The following is a 23,221-nucleotide window of genomic DNA, read 5'->3' on the forward strand; positions in this document are numbered from 1 at the left end:
TAAACATCGATTGTTTACTCATTTCCATGAATGCTTCTTGACTTGCTGAGAACCATCAGCATTTTCCTTGTGTTAATCTGTTAATCTCTTACGTGTACATCTCAGTATTGGTTCCTGGAGCCATGGTCATCGGATTCTTTACATGATATAAACTGACACAAAGACGTGTGCAATCACATAAAATGAGTTATCAGTGCTCACAGCGTCAGAGCTTCCAAATTAAAAGTGTTTGCAGTAGGGAATACAGCAGTATGTACGATCATATGTCCTTTAGACCTGAAGTGCGAAAAAAAGGTACCTCCAATATTAAACAAGTCTTGGTGTGCAGGACTGCCAGTGTGGAGAGGATGCTGGCTCGATTCCAAGACCAAGGAGATGGTGGTGGACTTTAGGAGATCTAGGCCTCATATGGAGCCAGTGATCATTAATGGAGAATGTGTGGAGCAGGTTAAGACCTACAAGTATCTGGGAGTACAGTTGGACGAGAAGCTAGACTGGACTGCCAACACAGATGCCTTGTGCAGGAAGGCACAGAGTCGACTGTACTTCCTTAGAAGGTTGGCGTCATTCAATGTCTGCAGTGAGATGCTGAAGATGTTCTATAGGTCAGTTGTTGAGAGCGCCCTCTTCTTTGTGGTGGCGTGTTGGGGAGGAAGCATTAAGAAGAAGGACGCCTCACGTCTTAATAAGCTGATAAGGAAGGCGGGCTCTGTCGTGGGCAAAGTACTGGAGAGTTTAACATCGGTAGCTGAGCGAAGGGCGCTGAGTAGGCTACGGTCAATTATGGAAAACCCTGAACATCCTCTACATAGCACCATCCAGAGACAGAGAAGCAGTTTCAGCGACAGGTTACTATCGATGCAATGCTCCTCAGACAGGATGAAGAGGTCAATACTCCCCAATGCCATTAGGCTTTACAATTCAACTGCCAGGACTTAAGAACTTTTTTAAAGCTATTATTAATGCTTTTTGAGTTAGTGATTTAGATGCATATCATATTATTACTGAGTTAAGTATTGTATGTAATGAGTTTTTGCTACAACAAGTGTATGGGACATTGGAAAAAATGTTGAATTTCCCCATGGGGATGAATAAAGTATCTATCTATCTATCTATCTATCTATCTATCTTATTTGCTGTCTAAGAGTTCATTTAAGAAGAGTAGATCAGTCGCTGTTTGGTCGTTTGACGGAACTTCAAGGAGGTCTCAATAAATTTTCAGAGTGCTTGATATAATTGACGTCTCTATTTGAAGATAAAGAAAGCCAATTGTGCAAATGCCAAGTCGTGTGTGAGAGGATAAAGAAAGGATTATCAAAATCCTTTGAGAATGCTTAGATGCTTAGAGTATGAAGGATCTGATTAAAATAAAAATAACGTGTCATAGAGTCATAGAGCACGACAGCACAGAAACAGGCCCTTAATCCAGTCTAGTCCATGCCGAACTATTAACCAGTCTAGTCCCATTGACCTAACACCAGGATCATAGCCCTATGTACCATTCTCATCTAATTACTTCCCCAAATATCTCTTAACTTTTCAAATCGGATCTTTAGCCAAATCTTCCATTGGCAGTTGGTTTCACTCTCTCACCGTCCTCTGAGTGAAGACGTTACCCTACATGTTCCCCTGAAACCCTTCAACTTTCATACTTAAACCATGACCTCTAGTTCCAGTCTCTCGCAACCTCTGGAAAGATGTCTACTTGCATTTAACCCCGCTGGAGATGTGTGGCCTGATATGTCAAGATTCACTAGAAAAGCTTCTTGCAAGTAAGTATGATTTTTTTAACTGCAAAAGTAGACATGGATCAATTTCAGGCTGAGAATGAATACGTTAGAAAATAGAAATAAAAACAGCCATGAAATTATCCAAATATACAAGGGAAAACATAGAAATATAGAAAGCCTACAGCTTAAACAGGCCCTTCGGCCCAGAGCTGTACCGAACACGCCCTTAGCTTAGAAATTGCCTAGGGTTACCCATTACCCTCCATTTTTCTAAACTCCATGAACCAATCCAAAAGTCTCTTAAAAGACCCTATCGTTTCTGCCTCCACCACCACAGCCGGCAGCCCATTCCACGCACTCACCACCCTCTAAGTAAAACCTTACCCCTGACATTTCCTCTGTATCTGCTCCCAAGCACCTTAAAACTATGCCCTCTTGTGTTAGCCATTTCAGCCCTGTGAAAAAGCCTCTGACTATCCACACAATCAATTCCTCTCATCATCTTACACTCACCTATCAGTTCACCTGTCATCCTCCGCCGCTCCAAAGAGAAAAGGCCGAGCTCACTCAACCTGTTCTCATAAGACATGCTCCACAATCCAGGCAACTTCCTTGTAAATCTCCTCTGCACCCTTTCTAAGGTTTCTACATCCTTCCTCTAGTGAGGCGACCAGAACTGAGCGCAGTACTCCAAGTGGGGCCTGACCAGGGTCCTATATAGCTGTATCATTACCTGTCGGCTCTTAAACTCAATCCCACGGTTTATGAAGGCCTGCATCGTATGCCTTCTTAACCACAGAGTCAACCTGCGCAGTAGCTTTGAGTGTCCTATGGACTCGGACTCCAAGATCCCTCTGCACTTCAACACTGCCAAGAGTCTTAGCATTAATGCTATATCCTGCCATCGTATTTGACCTACCAAAGTGAAACACCTCATACTGGTTTGAACACCATCTGCCACTTCTCAGCACAGTTTTACATCCTATTAATGTCCCGCTGTAACCTCAGACAAACCTCCACACTATCCACAACACCCCAACCTTTGTGTCATACTGACATATCCCTCTTTTCCTAATCTAGGTCAGGTGTAAAAATCACGAAGAGTAGGGATCCCAGAACAGATCCCTGAGACACACCACTGGTGACCGACCTCCAGACAGAATATGATCCGTCTACAACCACACTTTGCCTTCTGTGGGCAAACCAGTTCTGGATCCACAAAGCGATGTCCCCTTGAATCCCATGCCTCCTAACTTTCTCAATAAGGTTTTATTTAAGGAGGGTAAATAAAACCTCATGGAAATATAGTAGAACGGAAGATTAACATGATACTCATTGCCGACAGCGTTTGGAAGAAGTTGGCTTTGAAGAACAGCAACCACAGCGTGTAAAAGAAGAGAGAAACAGAGAAAGAAACAGAGCGAGAGAGAGAAGGAGAGGTGATTGTGAGTGATAATTGTGTATCACAGTGGTGTCGATATTACTTGCTTTCCACTAGATATGCCTCAGTCTGGCCCAAATATTTGCGCTTTAATTTGGCAGATTGAAACTGAATTAGTTGCAGTGTGATTATCAGTTTCAATCCCAATCCTGATTTGTGATTTGGGGAATGTGATTTGTGATTCCACAAAATCACAAGTTGGCAAGTCCTGAGTCAATCCTGCACTGATTCACCTCGAACAATAACCACACCTTGCACAAGAAATTATCTCAATCTCTAAAACGTCAAAAGTAATAAATGTAAACAAACCATGTAGAAATATAGAAACATAATGCTGCGCAAAACTTGCACTTACTTTTGAAATTACCTAAGGTTACCCATAGCCTTCTATTTTTCTAAGCTTCATGTACCTATCCAAGAGTCTCTTAAAAAGCCCTATTGTATCCGCCTCCATCACCGTTGCTGGCAGCCGATTCCAAGCACTCGCCATTCTCTGTGTAAAAAACTTACCCCTGTCATCTCCTCTGTACCTACTTCCAAGCTCCTTAAACTGTACCCTCTCGTATTAGGCATTTCAGCCCTGGGAAAAAGCCTCTGACTATCCACACGATCAATGCCTCTCAACAGCTTATACATCTCTATCAGGTCCCCTCACATCCTCCGTCGCTCCAAGCAGAAAAGGCCAAGTTCGCTCAACCTAATCTCATAAGTCATGCTCCGGAATCCAGGCAACATCCTTGTAAATCTCCTCTGCACCATTTCAATAGTTTCCACATTCTCCCTATAGTGAGGTGACCAGAAATTAGCACAATACTCCAAGTGGGGTCTGTGCATGTTTCTATATTAATGTAACATTATAAACGTGTAAGTCGGGAGGGAAAGGAAAGTGAGAGTGAGACGGACAGACAGACAGAGAGGGAAAGAGAGCCAGAACGATTAAACTTGGATAAGAGATAGAGCGTGAGAGTCCAATAATGAAAAACACACCATTGCCTTCTTTTACAATGACCCACATGTTAACCCTGTGGAAAAGGGAGTGTAGCTTAGAGTAGTAGTGAGGGATCAGTCCATTTGGTTGGGATATTCCTGTTTGACCAATGCATCGGGAATTTGGTCTAGAGAACTGGGGCGTTTTTCTTGAAAAAACTTCGGCCTACCTTTTGTATCATCAGATACGTGTCCAGGCTCCTGAGCCAGAGTGAATAATTTCACACATTTAACACTTTCAGGGACTGTACAACTAATGTTGTTTATTAATTTATTTATTCCTCCATCTATCAATTTATTTGTGTATTTGTTGTTTCTGCACAATTTGTCTTTTTCCGCACAATGGTTGTTTGTCTGTTTTCGTTTTTGCGTATTTTACTTGATTCCATTATGTTTCTAAGTATCTACTGCGAATGCCTGCAGGAAATTGAATCTTAGCGTAGTATATGGTAACATGCACATATTTTTACAATTAACTTGATTTGAATTTTCAACTTTATGATCCCAAACTTTGGGTCGCCTTCTATTTACATAACGTAATTTAATCAATCCAGTGCTTACTGTTTAATTGTCACTGCATGTTGATGGCGAAGTTATCGTCAAGATGGGGGGATGTTAAGTATTGTGCGGATTTGATAATTGTGACCTTGAACGGTTTAGATCTCAATAATTACAGAGGAAGAATCGATGAGGCCGACTGCTTTCTGTTGTTACAGACAACATCTGCCGATATAGACATCTAAAATCAGTTTTAACTGAGTCTGTACAATCTTCTACATGACGGGATATGTGACACAAATGAAGCTGAAACATTTTAGAAGTGAGAAGTTAAGGTTTTGAAGATAATTGAGGTCGCCATTCCCAGATTCCAACTGTCGGGCGGTCTGTCTCCGCCCCATCCTTTCCCGGGCGCCTCCCACTCATTAACATCTCCGTTAATAAACAGACCAGGGGCCACCGGTTTGCAGAAGCTGGATCCGGAGCCGCTCCCTTTGTTTGTAGAACAGTGCACGAGTCGGTCGAAACATTGCTCTGTCCGGAAGAATGTCCCGAGTGCTGCATCTCCTCTGGGCTCTACTGGTTCACTTATCAGGTGAGTGTCTCATTGCTTAAAAAAGCAACTACCGCTGATTTTCTAGCGCGTATTAAACGATTGGTGAGACTTCTCTTACTGTGTTTCATTGCAGGTATCCTAGCGGTCCCAGTTCTCAATCAGACACCAATGTCCGGTCCTGTCTCCGCGGGTCAGACGGCTCGCTTGGAGTGTCGGATGCAGAACGGAAAGGTTGGAAGTTACTACATGTACTGGTATCGACAGCGTCCCGGGGAGAGACCGGAGTGGTTGCTTAGGCACGATCCAGTGGGTGATGATGAGATATACCGAGGGAATGGGATCACAACCCGTTTCCAACCATCCAGAGACATTTCCAGCAACATTCACATCCTGACCATCGGCAGCTTCGAGATCCGGGACGCCGCTGTTTATTACTGTGCAGCGTGGGATAACGCTGTTATTTTCGGTCCAGGCTGTATTCTGGATATAAAGAGTAAGTGACTCGCTCTTTCCGTTACTAGGAATTCACATCATAGTCCCTCCTATTTCCCACAGCTGTGGAACTAGCCATGCAGGGAATAATGATGCCATCTCTATGCCGCGGGGGTGCTTGACCTGCCTCGAATAGGAATAAGAGCCCATTCGATCCCTCTAACCAGCCATTATTCAATTTCATGACACTTATGCACGAGGTACATACCGCCATTCGAATGCACCAGTCTGGTGTGGTGGGTGACCAGATCGATCAAGTATTTTTCCCCATTTATCATTGAATCCAGGTCCAGTTCTGCGGGAATCGGAAACAGTCTTACCCAATCCGCAAGATGAGAATACAAAAATTTCCCCAATATTCAGAACTGCTATAAATGGTAGCCAACGCCTTCAGAGTTGGCCGCCTCGGGTTCAAATTTTCAACAAGGGCACGAACGATTAAGGAAAACAACAGATATTGTAAGGTATATTGCAGAATAAATGCTGGAAAGCTAGCGGTCTGGTCAGAGGGAGGAGTGCGAAAGGTTGGGTTTGCAGATGTCCGGCAGGTAATCACGGTCTGATCTGGACTGTTCTTGTTTCTACAATTCTGTTCTGCTCACGGGCCCACTCTTCTTTTCCACCATTACTTCTGCCATCACTGGGCGAGGAGATTTGGACATTCTGAAGCACACAAAATCAGGGAGGGAGGGACGAATTCAATATCTGGGAGTTACCGGAATTCAATGGGGAATTCGCTCGGCACAGTGGCCAGTAACAGGTTGGCACCGCATTTGTTCATAATAGTGGGGTCCCTAGTTATGCTAATTGCTTTTTGGAATTGGAAAAGCTCTGTTAGAGAGGAGTGTAGGTTAGAAATCCAGAGTTTGCAGAGCTCCTTCAAGTGTAAAATGAGTCAATTCACGGCCCATTTACGAATCTGAAGAACTATTGGTGTCCGGCAGTAAACACCAATCTACAGAAATACCAGTAACTGAGGAGAACCATGTGCAGGAATTGTTGAGTGGTATGAATGAGGCTCCGGACTCATCTCTGGTAGGGCCCGGATTCCCCGCCTGGTAAGTCAGTGGATGTTAAAGTCCACTTAGGATTGTGACTAATCTGGAAAACCACTCACTGACGCTTTGTTCACTGATGGAATGATTGCATCCTCCGCCACACTTTTCATCGTTTGCTTCAGTATTCGGTAGCTTCTGAATATTCTCTGGTGGAGTATTTTTTTATCCACGAGTTACGAAAGTCTACGAATTAAAATTGTTTCTATTCCCCTCCATCTCCTCTCTCACACACAGGTAGCGAGTCCCGGAGGCCCTCGGTTCTTTTGCTCCCTCCCTCCGCGAAAGAAACCGGCTCGGGTTCGGCTACTCTTTCCTGCCTGGTGAGCGGTTTTAAACCGGGCTTGGTAGCGCTTCACTGGAGCGTGGATAATGTCGAGACGGAGACCGGAGTGACAACGGGCACCGCGTCACCGGACACCGACCAGACCTACAGGCTAATCAGCTACCTGCGGGTTCCCGCCACTGCCTGGGAAAAAGGTTCCAGTTATTCCTGCAGCGTGAGTCACAGCTCGCTGAGCGCGCCTCTGCGTCACACCATCTCTTCGTCGACCTGTTCGTAGTGAGACCGCGCCAGTTGACAGCACACTTGTATTGTTTCCACTCTCTGGGACTGTGTAGCCGCGTCGTGTAATGTAATTGTGCATTAATATCCGCATCTGGGAACAAACAAATGTTCAGTTTATTTCAGAAATGAGCGCGATGATTGTCCGTCTTTTGCGACGCGTGATTCTCTGTAGAATTGTATCCACTGTACTGAATCTGATTTCTGCTGTATGTAGAATGGAGCGATCTCCCTGTGACTGTGTTATGATTGGATCTTGTGAATCACAACCCTTAGTAAAGCTGCAACTACTGGCTGGTTTATCATGGTCTGTCCTTACTAGCGGTAAATTGGGAGTTTGCTGGCGCAGAACGTGCCGTCTGCAAACCGAGTCACATAGAATTACGCTCAAATCCACTCAATTATCCTATTCCGCCCTTCCTGATGAAAGCCGATCTCTCTGTCCTGCGTTGGTCTCTTCGGTCTTCGTTAATCTCCCACCATTACAGGGAACTTCTTTTCCCCATCGCCCTGTACCTCTGCTCTTCATTTCCTACCATCACTGTGTGAAGGAGATCAGACTTCTCACTATATTTTGGCCACATGGTGCCCATGAATGAGATAATTACGCTGCAGGTGTGTTTACCCAAGATTCAGTCACGCTCTGCACCTGATATTATCTGATCTCTTAGTTCCACCGCAAACGATCTCCTTGCACGCCTCGAGATCACGTCAAACGCCCGCCCCACCCCCTCTCCTCCACCTTCATCCCCACCCCATCCAACCGGCACACAGACACGCACGCACACGAGCACACAAGCATATAACCTCCCGGCAGACAACAGCAAATTGCCTTCTGTAACGCCTGAGTATCCAAAGTCGACTCTGTTACAATCAGCGTGAAAGTATCTGATCCATTTCTTATCTGTCACCCCTTAGACATGTTATCCGATCCCGTACACAAAACCTCCGCGCAGGAATGTTTTAAAGAACTGGGCAAGTGAACATTTTAAAATAACACACAGAAACCGGAGTAGACCATTCATCACTTTCCTCCCACTCCATCAACCAATATGATCAATGTGGACCTGTCCTCTCAGTTCCGGTTTCCTTTACTGACCCACCAGTTCACTGAGTATCTAAACCCGTCTCAGTCATTGGAAACTCCCCGCCAGTCAGTGTGACGTTATCGGCAAAAGTCAAGGTAATTTTATTATCAAAGTACAGATATGTCTACCACCCTGGCATTCATTTTGTTGCGGACATTTCGAGTTTAACAGAAATACTATATACTATAGAATCAATGAAAATCCGCAAATAAATACTTTACATATGTAGCTGGATGGATAGCTAGATAGATAGATGGGTAGATATATACATAGATAACACTCATGACATGAGTTGTAGAGTTTTTGAAAGTGAGACCATAAGTTCTGGAATCAGTTCAGAGTGGTGGTTTTTGAAGTCATTCATACTGTTCCTGCAGTCTGATGTTTGAAGGGCAATAACTGTTACTGAACCTAGTGTTGTGGGGCTTAAGGTCTGTTTATTAATCACATGGAATAGAGTTGCTGAACCGGGAACAAGATGATGAAAGACCCCGTGTGCACAAGTTTAAGTTAAATCCTGCCTGATTAATAGAGTGAGTGTGAGTGAGAAGACGGGTGTGTTTAACAGGCCCATGCACTCACAGAGAATTTAGATAAATTTCGCACAAATCATTCACTACGTGAACTGATGAAATCTGTTAGGGTTGCTTTGAAGGTGAGGGGGTGTAGATGGAACGGCAGCGATGATAAAGCACATCTTACAATACCCGAGGGCAGGGACAGAGTGGTACAAATCCAAGCTTATAAACAGATAAATATTTAACGGGTTTCTTTAGAAGAAGAAGGAGGCTCCAACCAAAGTACGCAGTGATTGTGAGCTGGCTGATGCTCCGTAAGTGTGTTTCACTGAAAAGGGCTGAGCGGTATTTCCAGCTGCATCGGATCCCATTCTTACAGAGGCGATTATTGCATAGGTTTGAAACCCGGACAATGTAGAGACCTGGAAACAAAAGAAATTTTGAAAATACCGGAAATCTGAAGAAACACTCACATAAAATCACAAATTGCTGGAGGAACGGAGAGGGATAAATAGTCGACTTTCCATGCCCAATCTGCAGCGGGAACATTGTAAAACAGTCAGTTAAATGCACCATATAATGAGAACGCACAATCCTGACCCCCTTCGTGGATGTCGAGATATAAATTTATTTTCCACATCCACACTACCTCTACATGTCAACTACAACGGCAATATGCAAACTAAATATTATGGTATACTGAACTAATAATGATACTGAATATAAAAAGTTCAGATCTCATATTGGAAAAGGTGAGCACGAATGATGTTGGTGAAAGTAGAATTCACCCATTCACCGGAATATAGTCAGTGGACAAGGTTCAACAGTTAAAACAAGCGGCGTTCGCATCTCTTCAGCGCCTGTTACCCGTTCTTTTAATCCCCTACAATCGGGCATTTTCAGCATTGGGACAAGAACTGTTCGGATGGGAAACAACTTGCTCTCCCGATCCGTGAGACGACTGAACTCCCTGCCACCACCCGGGTCTCTTCACTTATGAAGCGACTATAACGTTACATTGTTTACGTTTTAATTTCTGTCGTAAATACACCTGATACTAAATCTCAGTCTTCTTGAATCTGTTTTATTATATGTTAATTAATTTCTAGTAATATTATGTCATGTGTTGTGTGTCAGTTCTATGCTCTATGTAGTAGACTGCTTACAAACCTAAATATACGTCTTCTGAGTTACTCTCACTGACATCTACAGCCTGAAATTCCCCTTTAAACAACGTCCTTTTGAACCTTCCTCAACTGCCGATCTCATGATCTTGTGAAGGGCTGAGCAGACATAACTCTCAAGCATGCAGGTATGGAAGTTTTAAGCGGACGAAGGTACATAGGCATGGCCGGAAGAGAAGGGGGAGGGGTGGACTCCAGACCAGATTTAACTGCCAAGCAATGAGCAGTCCTCCAGCCAGCACCTTGTTAGCAAATGTACATTCGCTGCAGAACAAGACCGAGGACCTAAAGGCAAGATTGCTGTATCGGAAGGAAATGAGGTATAAGACCCACCGGATTCTCGATACAGAGGGTGGACCGGACTGCGGATTCGGAGAGGCAAAATTTGAGAGTCTGTGTTGCAGGATAAACTCTCGGTGGCACACGGAGCTGGCCGTTTTATTGTACTCTAGTCCCTCCCAACGGGATCATCTAACGATTCAGTGCCGACCATTCTACTTATCAAGAGAGTATTTCTTCGTGCTCCTGAGCGCGGTTTCCATGCAGCCAAAAGTTGACATTAATCAAACAGTCGAGATATCGAATGTTGCTATCGCCAAACAAGCCACGGTCCACCCCGACGTTTTTCAGATCATAGTCGATGACTTCAAACAGGCTAGGGTTATTGAAGAAATCTCAGCACATTTATCATTAACATAAAAGGTGCAGCAGCATTCCCAACATTCTATAATAAGGAATGAGTTAAAATAAGGAATTCCAACCGTTCCAAGCCCAGACCGCATTTCGAGACATCTGATCACTTGGCCGACCGTCTTCGACCTCCATGCAAGCAGAGGCTGAAGACCAAGGTTCCAGATACAAGGACAACAAAAAAATAGTCGCAGGAGTCAAAGGAGTGGCTGCTTTTGTATATGTTCCATATTAACATCAGTACAGCAGAAAATGTTCCCACACCAACGAAAAGGTAAAAAACCTCATTTGGAGAGATTTCTGGAGTTTTATCAATGTCATGATATTTTCCATATATTTGTATCAAATCAAACTAATTTTAAGCTTTTGTCATAGCATAGCGGTTTATTCGAACTAAATGTGAATCACTGGAGGATGCTCGACAGCTATGTCGAGCTGTTTGAGTGCTGTTACCCCTTAGAAGAAGAGAAACTAAGATATATAGGTGACAAAAAGAATTCGCTCCCTGATAACCTCAATGCCTTCCATGCTCGATTTCATCTTCCAAATATGGGGACACCTTCAGGAAATCCACCGCAGTGGCCCTGTAATTTCATTTGCTGAGACGACGTGAAAGTGTAATTCATGAGTGTGAATTCACGGAAATTATCCGGCCCAGATGGACTACCTACCCGAGTCCTAAAGAACTATCCATATCAGTTGGATGGCATATTCACCGATATAGTTAACCTTCAATCGGCAGACTTTAATCACACTGGGAGCTAAACAGAACGTGGTGACCCACTTCAATAACTACCGTATATTAGAAATTACATTCCCTGTGATTAAGAGCTTTTGAGAATCTGATGATAAAATATATCAGGTTCTGCCTAAGAATCGACTTTAATCACTTCCAGTTGACACATCTGCACAACGGGTCCATAGTAGATGCCATTTCATCAGTAATTAACTCAATCCTAGACGATCTGGACAACAAAGATGTATACATCTCAATGCTCTCTATCGTCTACTGCTCGGTATTCAATACCATCATCTCATCAAATATAATCAATTAGTTTAAACTTCTGTACATGTATGGTGGAGAGTATGTTGACGAATTACATTAAGGCCTGGTATGGAAGCACAGAAGCCTTTGAACGGAGAATCCTACAATAACTAATCAATACTGCCCAGAACATCCCTCCCCACCACTGAGCACATCGACACAGAGCGCTGTCGCAGGAAAGCAGCGTCCATCATAAAACCATAAAAAATATTTGGTCGTCGAACCTGATCTGCCATTTCGTCCTGTCAGATCCATTTCCGTCTCAGCCCCAGTCTCCTAACTTCGTCTCGTGTCGCTTCATGGTCGAAGTAATCAAGAACCCAGCAAACTAAGGATTAAATATACCTAATGACAGCTTCCGAAACCGCTTGTGACAACGAAATCCACAGAATCACCACACTCTGGCTAAAGAAATATCTCCTACCTCCCCCTCAACCTATCTTCCTCTTGTCCATAAACATGGCCACAAAGCGTCAAAATTATTGATACGTAACGTAATATAAGAAGCGGTTCCAACGCAGACCCCCCCCCCCGGTGGAATATGACTCGACACTGGCAGCCAGCTAAAAACGGCTCATTTTATTCCCACTCTTTCACTCCTATCAATCAGCTAATGCTCTTTCCATTTTGGTATTTTTTCTTTAATAACGTGTGCTCTTAACTTGTTTAGCAGCCTCATCTGTGGCACCTTGCCAAAGGTCTTCTGAAAATCCGAATACACATAATCCTCCGATTATAAACTTTTGTCCATCCTGCTTTTTTCAAAGAATTCCGACAGATTTGTCAGTCAAGAATTTCCCTGAAGGAAACCATGCCGACTTAGGATTATTTTATCATGTGCCTCCAAGTGTCACGAAATCACATCCTTAGCAATCGACTCCAACACCTTCCGAACCACTGAGGTCAGGCTAACTGGCCTGTAATTTCCTTTCTCCTATCTCTGACCCCTAAGTCTTCCTTTAACTTAAGCTCTCTAATTAATTCCATTTCATAGCACAACACCTACTGCAGAAGCTCTAATCCCCTCGCGAGCTCAATAAAGCGCTGCTCTAAAAGCCATCTCGGAAGCATTCTACAAATTCCCCTCTTGGGATCCAAATCAGGCTTCATAATGAAATCCTCCATGACTATCCATACTTAAGTATGAATCCCATTTCCAAGTAACTGCAATAGTCTTTTTGGCTAATGCCAAAGCAATTTTTATAAATTCTTTCTGATTTTTGTTCAATTTGAGTTTCGGTTTTATCTCTTCAATATCACCTAATAAAAATAATACTGGGTTACGTGGAAGTTGTATTCCGATAATTTGTTCCAAAAGAACTCTTAAATTTATCCAAAAAGGTTGAATTTTGGCACAGGACCAAGTAGAGAGTAAAAAAGTACCAATATCTTGATTACAACGAAAACATTGAACAGATAAATTTGGATTTAATCTATTTATTTTTTGTGGTGTAATATATAATTGATGTAAAAATTATATTATACTAATCTAAGTCGGACATTTATTGTATTTGTCATACTATCAAGAGATAGTCTTGACCAATTTGTTTCATCAATTTTAATATTCAAATCAGTTTCACATTTTTGTCTTGACTTATGAATTCCTAGTTTAATTGTCTGTTTTTGAATCAAATTATACATACAAGACGTATTTTTTTAATTTTTCCTTTTTGAATTAAAGTTTCTATTTCATTAGGTTTTGGCATTAACATTGTTTGACCCAGTTTATCTCTTAAATAGCCCTTTAATTGAAAATAACAGAAAAGAATGTTATTTGAAATTTATATTTATTCTTTAATTGACCAAATGACATCAATATACCTCCTTCAAAACAATCTCCTATATATCTAATCCCTTTTGAAACCGGTTATATAAAAGTTGGTTATCCATTGTAAAAGGAATGAGTCTATTTTGAATTAAAGGTCTCTTTGCTAATAAAGATTTCTTTATCTCATCATCAACATTTGTCTTGTTCCATAAATCAATCAAATGTTTTAATATAAGGGATTCTTTCTTTTCCCGTATCCATTTAGATTCCCATTTATATATAAGATCTTCTAGTATATTTTCTCCTATCTTATCTAACTCTATTCTAATCCATGCCGGTTTATCTTGATCAAAAAAGACGCAATAAATCTAAGTTGATTTGCTTTATAATAATTCTTAAAATTTGGGAGTTGTAACCCTCCTAGGTCAAATTTACATGTCAATTTTTCCAACGATATTCTTGACATCTTACCTTTCCAAAGAAACTTCCTCACACCTTTATTCAACTCTTGAAAAAACTTCTGCGGCAGTTGTATTGGTAGTGTTTGGAATAAATACTGTATTCTAGGAAATATTTTCATTTTTACAACATTGACTCTACCTGCTAATGTTATTGGTAACATCATCCATTTATCACGATCTTCTTGAACTTTTTTTCAATAATGGCAAATAATTTAATTTATATAAATTCTTTATATCGTTATCAACTCTTATACAAAATATTTTGTACCATTTATCGGCGATCTAAATTGAGTTACTAGTCGGCATTGACTGTAATCTCCTTTAGTCAGGGGTAAAATTTCACTTTTATCACAATTTATTTTATACCCTGATATTTTCCCATATTCTTCCAACCTAAAAGGTAATTTACGCAACGAATGCAATGGGTTTGTTAAATAAATCAGAACATCATCAGCAAATAGATTAATCTTATATTTCTCCCGATTAACTTTAAAACCCATAATATCTGAATCAGTTCTAATTAATTCAGCTAAAGGTTCTATCGCCAATACAAATAGAGCAGGTGGTGATGGGCAGCCTTGTCTAGTTGACCTTGCTTATTGAAATGGTGTTGAAATTTGGCCATTTGTCACTACTTTAGCTTTAGGACTAGTATTTAAGGTTTTAATCCAGTTTATAAAAGATTCTCCTAACCCATATTTTTCCAATACTTTAATTAAAAAATCCCATTCCAATCTATCAAATGCTTTTTCTGCATCTAAAGAAACGGCTACACTCATTTCATCCCTCTTTTGTGCCAAATGAATTATGCTAAGGAACCGAGTTACATTATCTGCCGATTGTCTATTTTTAATAAATCCTGTTTGATCCATATGTATTAATTTTGGTAAATATTTAGAGAATCTATTAGATAACGTTTTTGCTGTTATTTTATAGGCCGTATTCAACAAAGAAATAGGCCTATATGATGTTGGTTTTAAAAGATTTCTATCTTTTTTGGCAATACTGTTAGAATCGCTGTCCAAAAAGATTCTGGAAGTTTATGTGTTCTTTCCACTTGATATATTAACTCCATAAAATGAGGGATTAACAAATCTTTAAACCTTTTATAAAATTCAGGTGGAAAACCATCCTGTCCTGGAGATTTATTATTCTAAAGTGATCCTAGGGCTTCTTCGACCTCTTATAGGCCTATCTAATCCCTTCTGTCCTTCCGAATTCAATTCTGGAAGAGTTATTTGTGATAGGATAAGCCTTGCATGGGGCAACTGATCAAATGCCTTGCTGAAATCCATATACACTACATATACTACAGTACCTACATCAATCTGTTTAGTCACATCCTCAAAAAATTCAATCAGGTTCGTAAGGCATGACCTGCCTTTCATGAAGCCATGCTGACTATCCCTAATCATATAATGCCTCTCCAAATATTCATAAATCCTGCCTCTCAGGATCTTCTCCATTAACGTACCAAACACTGAGGTAAGATTCACTTGGTCTATAATTTACTGGGCGATCTGTACTCCCTTTCTTGAATAAAGGAACAAATCTGCAGCCCTCTATGCTCCGGAACCTTTCATCTATAAAAATATATTTTTCATTTTACCAAAAGAACCACTTTTATGCCAAACTGCCTGTCCTTTCGATACAATGTGTATCATACGCAGTTGAACATGTAGCATTTTCGTCGGCGTGGACGTTGAGCTTGGGAAACATTTGCTGTGAGGTGAGGAGAGACTGGGGAGAACTATGACCTAGAGTAGAAGGCAGAAACTACAGAAAGAACCTAAGCCCAGTTAGCGCTGCAGGGTGTTCTTAATGATGTGTTTGTGTGGCCTCCGTCGGTCGTGGTCGACCATGGGGTACAGCGCCTGTGGTAGTCACTGGTTTGTCGAGCAGCGTCGACTGTGGCTATTGTGGCCGATCCTGGAACGGCAGGCTCTGCCACAGTTGCTGCATGTGTAGGGCGTCGTGGAATTGTTGGCCGCTGTCCGCTGTGCTCTCCGTTTAGCTCTCTGCTCCTCAAACTGACTCAGGATCACTCTTTCGCCTTGCTCTAGGTGTTGCTGAAGAGTACCTCGCCATTTGTTGCGGTCATCTTCTGTATCCTCCCAGTACTCTGTGTTGATTTTCAAGGCTTACACGTCGCGCTTGCAGAGGTCCTTGGAGGGAAGATGGGTTCCTCTTACCTGTTACGAGTTCTCCGTATAGGACTGGCAGTCTACCATCCTCTATACGACGGACGTGGCCCAACCACTGCAGTCTGCGTTGTCTTAAAAGCGTGAACATTGTGGGAAGTTTAGCGCAGGAGAGGTCCTCCGAGTTTGGGATTTTGTCTGCCCAGGTGATGCCGAGGATGCGACGAAGGCTGTACAGGTAAAAACTATTGAATTTCCTCTCTTGTTTGGAGTAGATAGTCCAACTCTCTACCATACGGGGGGTGCTGATAACGGATGCATTGTACACGGCAGTCTTGGTCTTTGTAGCGAGTTTCCGATTCTCCTAGACCCGCGAGGAGACTCGAGCAAGGATCGATGTTGCTTTGCCGATACGCCTATTGATTTCAGCATCGAGGGAGAGAGAGTCGCTAATTGTCGACCACAAGTATGTGAACTCCTGGACCACTTCTAGATCGTAATATTCAATAGTAATGACTGGTGACTTCAGTACGTTCTGGGCAAAGACATTTTTTTTCTTTAGGCTGCTGGCAAGCCCGAAGTCCTTGCATGCCTTAGAGAAGCAGTCCATGAGAGTTTGTAGCTGTTGTTTGGTGGCAAGGTTACATCAGCGTCATCGGCAAAGAGCATGTCACGTATTAAGATCTTTCGCACCTTTCTTCTTGCTCCGATGCGCGCAGGGCTGAACAGCCGCCCATCGGACTTGGTGAGCATGTAGATACCTTCTGTCGACGTCCCAAACACGTGCTTCAATAGCATAAGAAGAAGGTGCCGAATAATGTTGGGACCAACACGCTCCTTGTTTGACTCCACTATGAATAGCAAAGGGTTCTGATAAGCTGCCATCGTACTGAACAGTAGATCTCATGTCGTCATGCAATGATTTGATGATGCTTTGGAGTTTCGAGGGACAGCGATCTTGAGAAGAATCCGAAAGTGCCCATCCCTGCTGACAAGGTCGAATGCCTTGTTCAATTCGATGAAAACGACATAGAGAGGTTTCTGTTGTTCCTTGCGCTTCTCCTGAAGTTGACGGAGTGAGAAAATCAGGTCGACAGTTGACCTCCTTGTGCGAGGACCACATTGGGACTCAGGATAGAACCGTTCTGCCAGAGTTTGTAGACGTGCCACAGCAACACGAGCGAAGACTTTGCCGACGGTACTCAGGTGGGAGATACCCCTGTAGTTGTTGCAGTCGCTCCTATCACCCTTGTTCTTATATAAAGTGACGATTTTGGAGTTGCGCATATCCAGTGGTACGGCTCCTTCCTTCCAGCACTGACGGGGGTGCTCGTGTAAAGGTTGGAGGAATGAGCTCTTGCTGTGTTTCATCATGTCTGGAGGAATCCCATCATTGCCATGAGCTTTCCCTGGGGCAAGACTGTCAAATGCCATGCTGAGATCCTCAATGGTTGGTTCTGAGTCGAGTTCATCCATGACTGGTAGATGGCATCAGTGGGTGAGCTAACAACATTTTCCCTCGAGTAGAGCTCAGAGTAGTATTCTACCCAGCGTTCCATCTGTTAGCTTTTATCGGTGATTATTTCACCGCTGGATGACTTCAGGGGTGCTGTCTTGCTCTGCGATGGGCCGAGGTCCTTCTTGATACCATCATACATCGATCTGATGTTGCCTGTCACAGCTGCAGTCTGAATGTCCTCACTGAGCTCGAGCCAGTATTCATTTGCGCACTGCATTGCTGTCTGTTGCACTTTGCTTCTAGAAGCTCGAAGTGCCTGCAGTGTTTGTTTGGATGGTGGGCGCTTGTACTCTGTCAGAGCTGCACGCTTGGCTTCAATGACAGGAGTCATGATGTTGGACGTTGCCTCAAACCAGTCACTGCTCTTTCATTTATTTCTTCCAAGGATAGAGAGTGCTGATTCGTGGATGTTGTCGCGAAGGTATGACCATTGTTCTGTTGCAGTATCTCCTTTTCAGGAGGTAGCTAAAGCACCCTGAACTGACTTGGCAAACTGGTCAACCTTTTTCTGACTGTTTCATCTCTGTTGTGTTGATGCGAGTTTTGTCAGTTTGTTTGGAGTGGTGGATTTTCTTCGGACGTAGTTTGACCTTGCAGTATACTAAAGCATGATCCGGATAGCAGTCTGCACTGTGGTTTGAGCGGCTGATAGTACAGACTTGAAGAAAGAGCGCCTGGTATTGATCATGTCTAGCTGGTGCCAGTGTTTAGACCGTGAATGTCCCATGAGACCTCGTACTGCGACTTCACCTGAAAATAGGAGTTAGTTACACACAGTACGTGATAGGAGCAGAACTCCAGGAGAAGTTGTCCATTGTCATTTATATTGACAATTCCAAAGTGGCCAGGACAAGACAGCCAGGAATCGTTATTGGCTCCCTGGCTGGTGTTGAAGTCACCAAGGAAAACGAGGTGCTCATCACTGGGAATATTCCTGACAACAGCTTCTAATATGTTGTAGAACATGTCTTTTGCCTCAGAGGTGGAGTTCAAGGTAGGAGCATACACACTGACGAGAGATACTGGGCCATGACTGGTGTGTAGGCGGAGAGTAATAAATCCTTCTGATCCATTTTCTTATGGCTCCACCACTTGCAACAAAGAGTTCCTAACAGCAAAACCCACTCCATGCTCGTGGGGCTCGTCTTGGTTGTTTCCCTGCTAGAAAAAGGTGTAGCCCCTTTCCTTCAGTGTACCTGAATCCACCAAACGTGTTTCTTGTAGCTTTATCTGCCTTGCGCTTTAATAGTTCACTGTTAATGACGGCTGTTTTTAGCACATCATCGATATCCTTGAGGTTTTGGTCAAGTGCAGTCAGCACTGTGCGGACATCCCAACTTGAGGGGTGTTGTCTTATTCGAATTTTTTGTCTTTCCTGTCTTGTCCAGTAGTTACAGTCAACGTTTCGTGGAATAATCCATTATCCCCAGGCACCCAATGAAGAAAACTGACTGTGGTGGAACAGCACCTTATTGGCTGGGGACTGCCCTGCTTGATGTAGGCGGTAGCTGTCCGGTGATACGCGATGGTCTCTCCCACCGTCGGAAGTAAACCTTGGCGCCATGCTCTACGCCAATCAAGCATTATGTCTTATAACCTGTAACTGCTACTTCCCATGTTTGCCCAGCGCTATAAAGCGAAACGGGAGTGGCTTCTCCAGCGCGCAAGCCAGGGCAGAACTGATAAAGGAGATCTGTCTGATTCCCATGCAGTTGGACCCTCCTCTCCATGTTGTTGACGGATCCAAAGGAACGACGAAAGTCGATACAATTTGGTGCCAGCAGCATCGCTGGTGTTGCCATGCCAGTACTGGGCACAGCAGTCAGTCGCCTTCGGGACGCCGACTCCGGATTTTACCTCCGGGTTTATACCCGAAGCCTTTCCCGTGAGCGCGTATAGCCGCAAGCAGCGGAGGTTTGTAATCGGAGTCCCTCTCCTAGAAGAGCTACCATCCGTGGTTAACCACCCCAATCTGCACGGGGCAACTGGTTTTAAGGAGCCAGTTGTCCGCCTTAGCCCCTGCATTTGTTTAGCAGTGGGAGCTTGCCCACTACTACTACCCTTCCACTATAAATATACTGCGAGAGCCTAGGACCAGAGGGCACAGCCTTAGAGAAAGGGACCTCCCTTCACAATGGAGAGAAGGAGGAACGGTTCCGCTAGTTGATAGTTATTCTGTGGAATTCATTGCCACGGACGGATCTGGAGGCCAACATTGGGTATATTTAAAGCGGAGGTTGGCAGGCTGTTGATTTGCATCAAAGATGATAGGGTCAATGTGGGTTAATGGGGTAAACTTGAGAGGGATATTAAACGGGCCATGATTGAATGGCAGAGCACACTTTTGGGCGAATGGTTTAATTCTGCTCTTTTGCTTTATGGACTTATCAATGTAAATAACAAACCTCGTATAAATGAATGAGGACAATAATGCAGGGCAGGGGTTCAGAAATTCCAACAAAGATTTTTTACTGTTCATCTGTTGCAGTCAGCAATTTCAGAAAACTAAACCATGAAGGAAATAAAACGAACAATTCAATATGGTTCTGATCCATAAGCATTCCTCCTCAGAAATTACCTACATTTATACATTACATACTAATTACCTAGTAACGAATTCTACTCCTCCGGCATGTGAACGATATAAGCCATCAATTCAATTCAATTCAATTCAATACAATTCAATTCAATTATGGTGCTAAAATTTGTATAATATACAAAAGAAAGTTTTGACTTTTCCAGCATTGAATTCTCCTCTCACTAAGATCCAATATTTGCAATAAACATAAGTAATTCCAGAGTATTAAGGGCATATTTCAAAATGGCAATTTCTTCTACAATTCTCTGTCAAAGGGTAATAAAATGTGAGACGGCACGGAGAAATTAGGGCTCCGGGTGTTTCAGGTTCCACTGGTCAACCTGTGGTGGCGGTAGAGTGTCGTCTTAGACTGAAGTCGAACCCAGCTTGCCAAAGCAGTTTCAGAAACGGCGCCTTTTCAACAACATTGCAGACAGCCCACTAAACGCAAATCACCAGCGGACACATTGATGGTATGCGGTTGTTCCTGTGATATACTCAACAGGGCATTTTTTGAAAGACCATATTATCTGCTTTATTAAAGTTTTTATTCAGACTTCGCTCTCATCTCTGGTCACAAGGGAGAATGATATATTTTCCTCAGATATTGAGTGGAACTAAGTGATCTATCAATTAAATAGTTACACTTTACAGAAATAGATCAGTATTATTCCTCCATGACCTTTCCCTGATATCACTTTTGCAACCATCCAATACGTCGTTGTCTTGGTTAAACCCTGATGCGCTGGCGGAGCAAATTCATGCCTGAACTGTTTCCCTGAGCCAATTGAAAGAGGGTATTCAGAGCAGATACAAAGAAACAACAAAGCAATATGGGGCCAGGTAGAAGTCATTCGGAAGCCCACAAGCGGGAAAAAAGGTGAACAACACTGAGAATGCAACCTTTCGATGCAAATACATACTTGGGCTTATTTTTAAACGGACGGACATGTTACATGTGGAATAACAAAAAGATTCGCCGTCTACAGTCTGCAACGGAGGAACAGAGGAAGAAGTTCTGTTCATCAAGCATGGCGTACGGAAAGAATTGGAGCCTTTTCCATCATCCGCTCATTGCTGGGGAATAGGAAGACGGAAAGGTCTGGATGATTTGGAGTTTGTTAAATGTGTGCAGGATAGTTTTTTGCAGCAATACATAGAGGCACCAACTAGAGAAGGGGCAGTGTTGGATCTCTAGTTAAGGAATGAGATAGGTCAGGTGACGGAGGTATGTGTTGGGGAGCACTTCGGGTTCAGTGATCACAATGCCATTAGTTTCAATATAATTATGGAGATGCCTAGGATGGACCCAGGGTTGAGATTTTTGATTAAAGAAAGGCTAACTTTGAGGAGTTGCGAAAGGATTTAGAAGGAGTGCATTGGGACAATTTGTTTTATGGGAAGGGTGTAAAATGGAGCTCATTTAAAGGTGAAATTTTGAGGGTACAGAAGCTTTATGCTCCTGTTAGTTTGAAAGGAATGGTTACAAGTATGAGAGTACCATGGTTTTCAAGGGATATTGGAAACTTGGATCGGAAAGAGAGAGAGATCTACAATAAATATAGGCAGCATGGAGTAAATAAGGTGTTCGGGGAATATAATGTATAAATATTCTTAAGAAAGAAATTAGAAGAGCTAATGAGTTTGCTTTAGCAAGTAAGCTGAAAATAAATCCAAAGGGTTTCTACAGTTATATTAATAGCAAAAGGATAGTGAGGGATAAAATTGATCCCTTAGAGGATGAGAGTGTAAGGAGCCAAAAGAGATGGGGAAGATTTAGAACAATTTCTTTTCATCGATATTCATTAAGGAGGAGGATATTGAATTGTGTAATGTAAGGGAAACAAGCAGGGTAGTTATGGAAACTATGATGATTAAAGAAGAGGAAGTACTAGAGCTTTTAAAGAATATAAAAGTGGATAAGTCCGGATCCGGGTCCTGACAGGATATTCCCTAGGACCTTGAGGGAAGTTAATGTAGAAATAGCAGGGGCTCTGACAGGAATATTTTAAATGTCATTAGAAACGCAAATGGTGCCGGATAATTGGCGTATTGCTCATGTGGTTCCATTGAGTAAACCTAGCAATTATCGGCCTGTAGGTTTGACGTCAGTGGTGGGTAAATTAATGGAAAGTATTCTTAGAGATAGTATATAATTATCCGGATAGACAAGGTCTGATTAGGAGCAGTCAACATGGATTTGTGCGTGGAAGGTCATGTTTGACAAATCTTATTGAATTTTTTGAAGAGGTTACTAGGAAAGTTGACGAGGGTAAAACAGTGAACGTTGTCTATATGGACTTCAGTACGGCCTTTGACAAGGTTCCAAATGGAAGGTTAGTTAGGAACGTTCAATCGTTAGGCATTAATATTGAAGTAGTAAAATAGATTCAATGGTGGCTGGATGGGAGATGCCAGAGAGTAGTGGTGGATAACTGTTCGTCAGGTTGGAGTCCGGAGACTGGTGGTGTGCCACAGGGATTTGTACTGGGTCCAATGCTGTTTGTCATATACATTAATGATTTGGATGATGGGGTGGTAAATTGGATTAGTAAGTATGCTGATGATACTAAGATAGCTGGCGTTGTGGATAGTGAAGTAGACTTTCAAAGCTTGCAAAGAGATTTGGGCCAGTTAGAAGAATGGGCTGAGCGATGGCAGATGGAGTTTAATGCTGATAAGTGTGAGGTGCTACATTTTGGTAGGAATAATCAAAATAGGACATACATGATAAATGGTAGGACGTTGAGGAATGCAGTAGAACAGACTAATCTAGGAATAATGGTGCATAGTTCCCTGAAGGTGGAATCTCATGTGGATAGATTGGTCAAGAAAGCTTTTGTTATGCTGGCCTTTATAAATCACAGCATTGTATATAGGAGTTGGGATGTAATATTAAAATTGT

General features: G+C 42.6%; 1 protein-coding gene across 1 annotated transcript; it reads left to right on the top strand.

Moving 5' to 3' along the window:
• Positions 1-5,143: 5,143 nt before the first annotated feature.
• Positions 5,144-7,624, top strand: LOC140735152 (immunoglobulin lambda-1 light chain-like). Its single transcript, XM_073059940.1, has 3 exons — positions 5,144-5,251; positions 5,346-5,705; positions 6,997-7,624. The coding sequence occupies exons 1-3, from the start codon at positions 5,203-5,205 to the stop codon at positions 7,320-7,322; spliced, it is 735 nt and encodes a 244-aa protein (XP_072916041.1). The 5' UTR covers positions 5,144-5,202; the 3' UTR covers positions 7,323-7,624.
• Positions 7,625-23,221: the final 15,597 nt, after the last annotated feature.

Source organism: Hemitrygon akajei, chromosome 11, assembly GCF_048418815.1.
Source record: "Hemitrygon akajei chromosome 11, sHemAka1.3, whole genome shotgun sequence".
Taxonomy (NCBI): domain Eukaryota; kingdom Metazoa; phylum Chordata; class Chondrichthyes; order Myliobatiformes; family Dasyatidae; genus Hemitrygon; species Hemitrygon akajei.

Bases quoted from the DNA above. Each gene is read 5' to 3' on its own strand.
- LOC140735152 (XM_073059940.1), top strand. From the start codon at position 5,203: ATGTCCCGAGTGCTGCATCTCCTCTGGGCTCTACTGGTTCACTTATCA. The intron at 5,252-5,345 runs GTGAGTGTCTCA...GTTTCATTGCAG, and splicing joins TCTACTGGTTCACTTATCAG to GTATCCTAGCGGTCCCAGTT. The intron at 5,706-6,996 runs GTAAGTGACTCG...TCTCACACACAG, and splicing joins CTGTATTCTGGATATAAAGA to GTAGCGAGTCCCGGAGGCCC.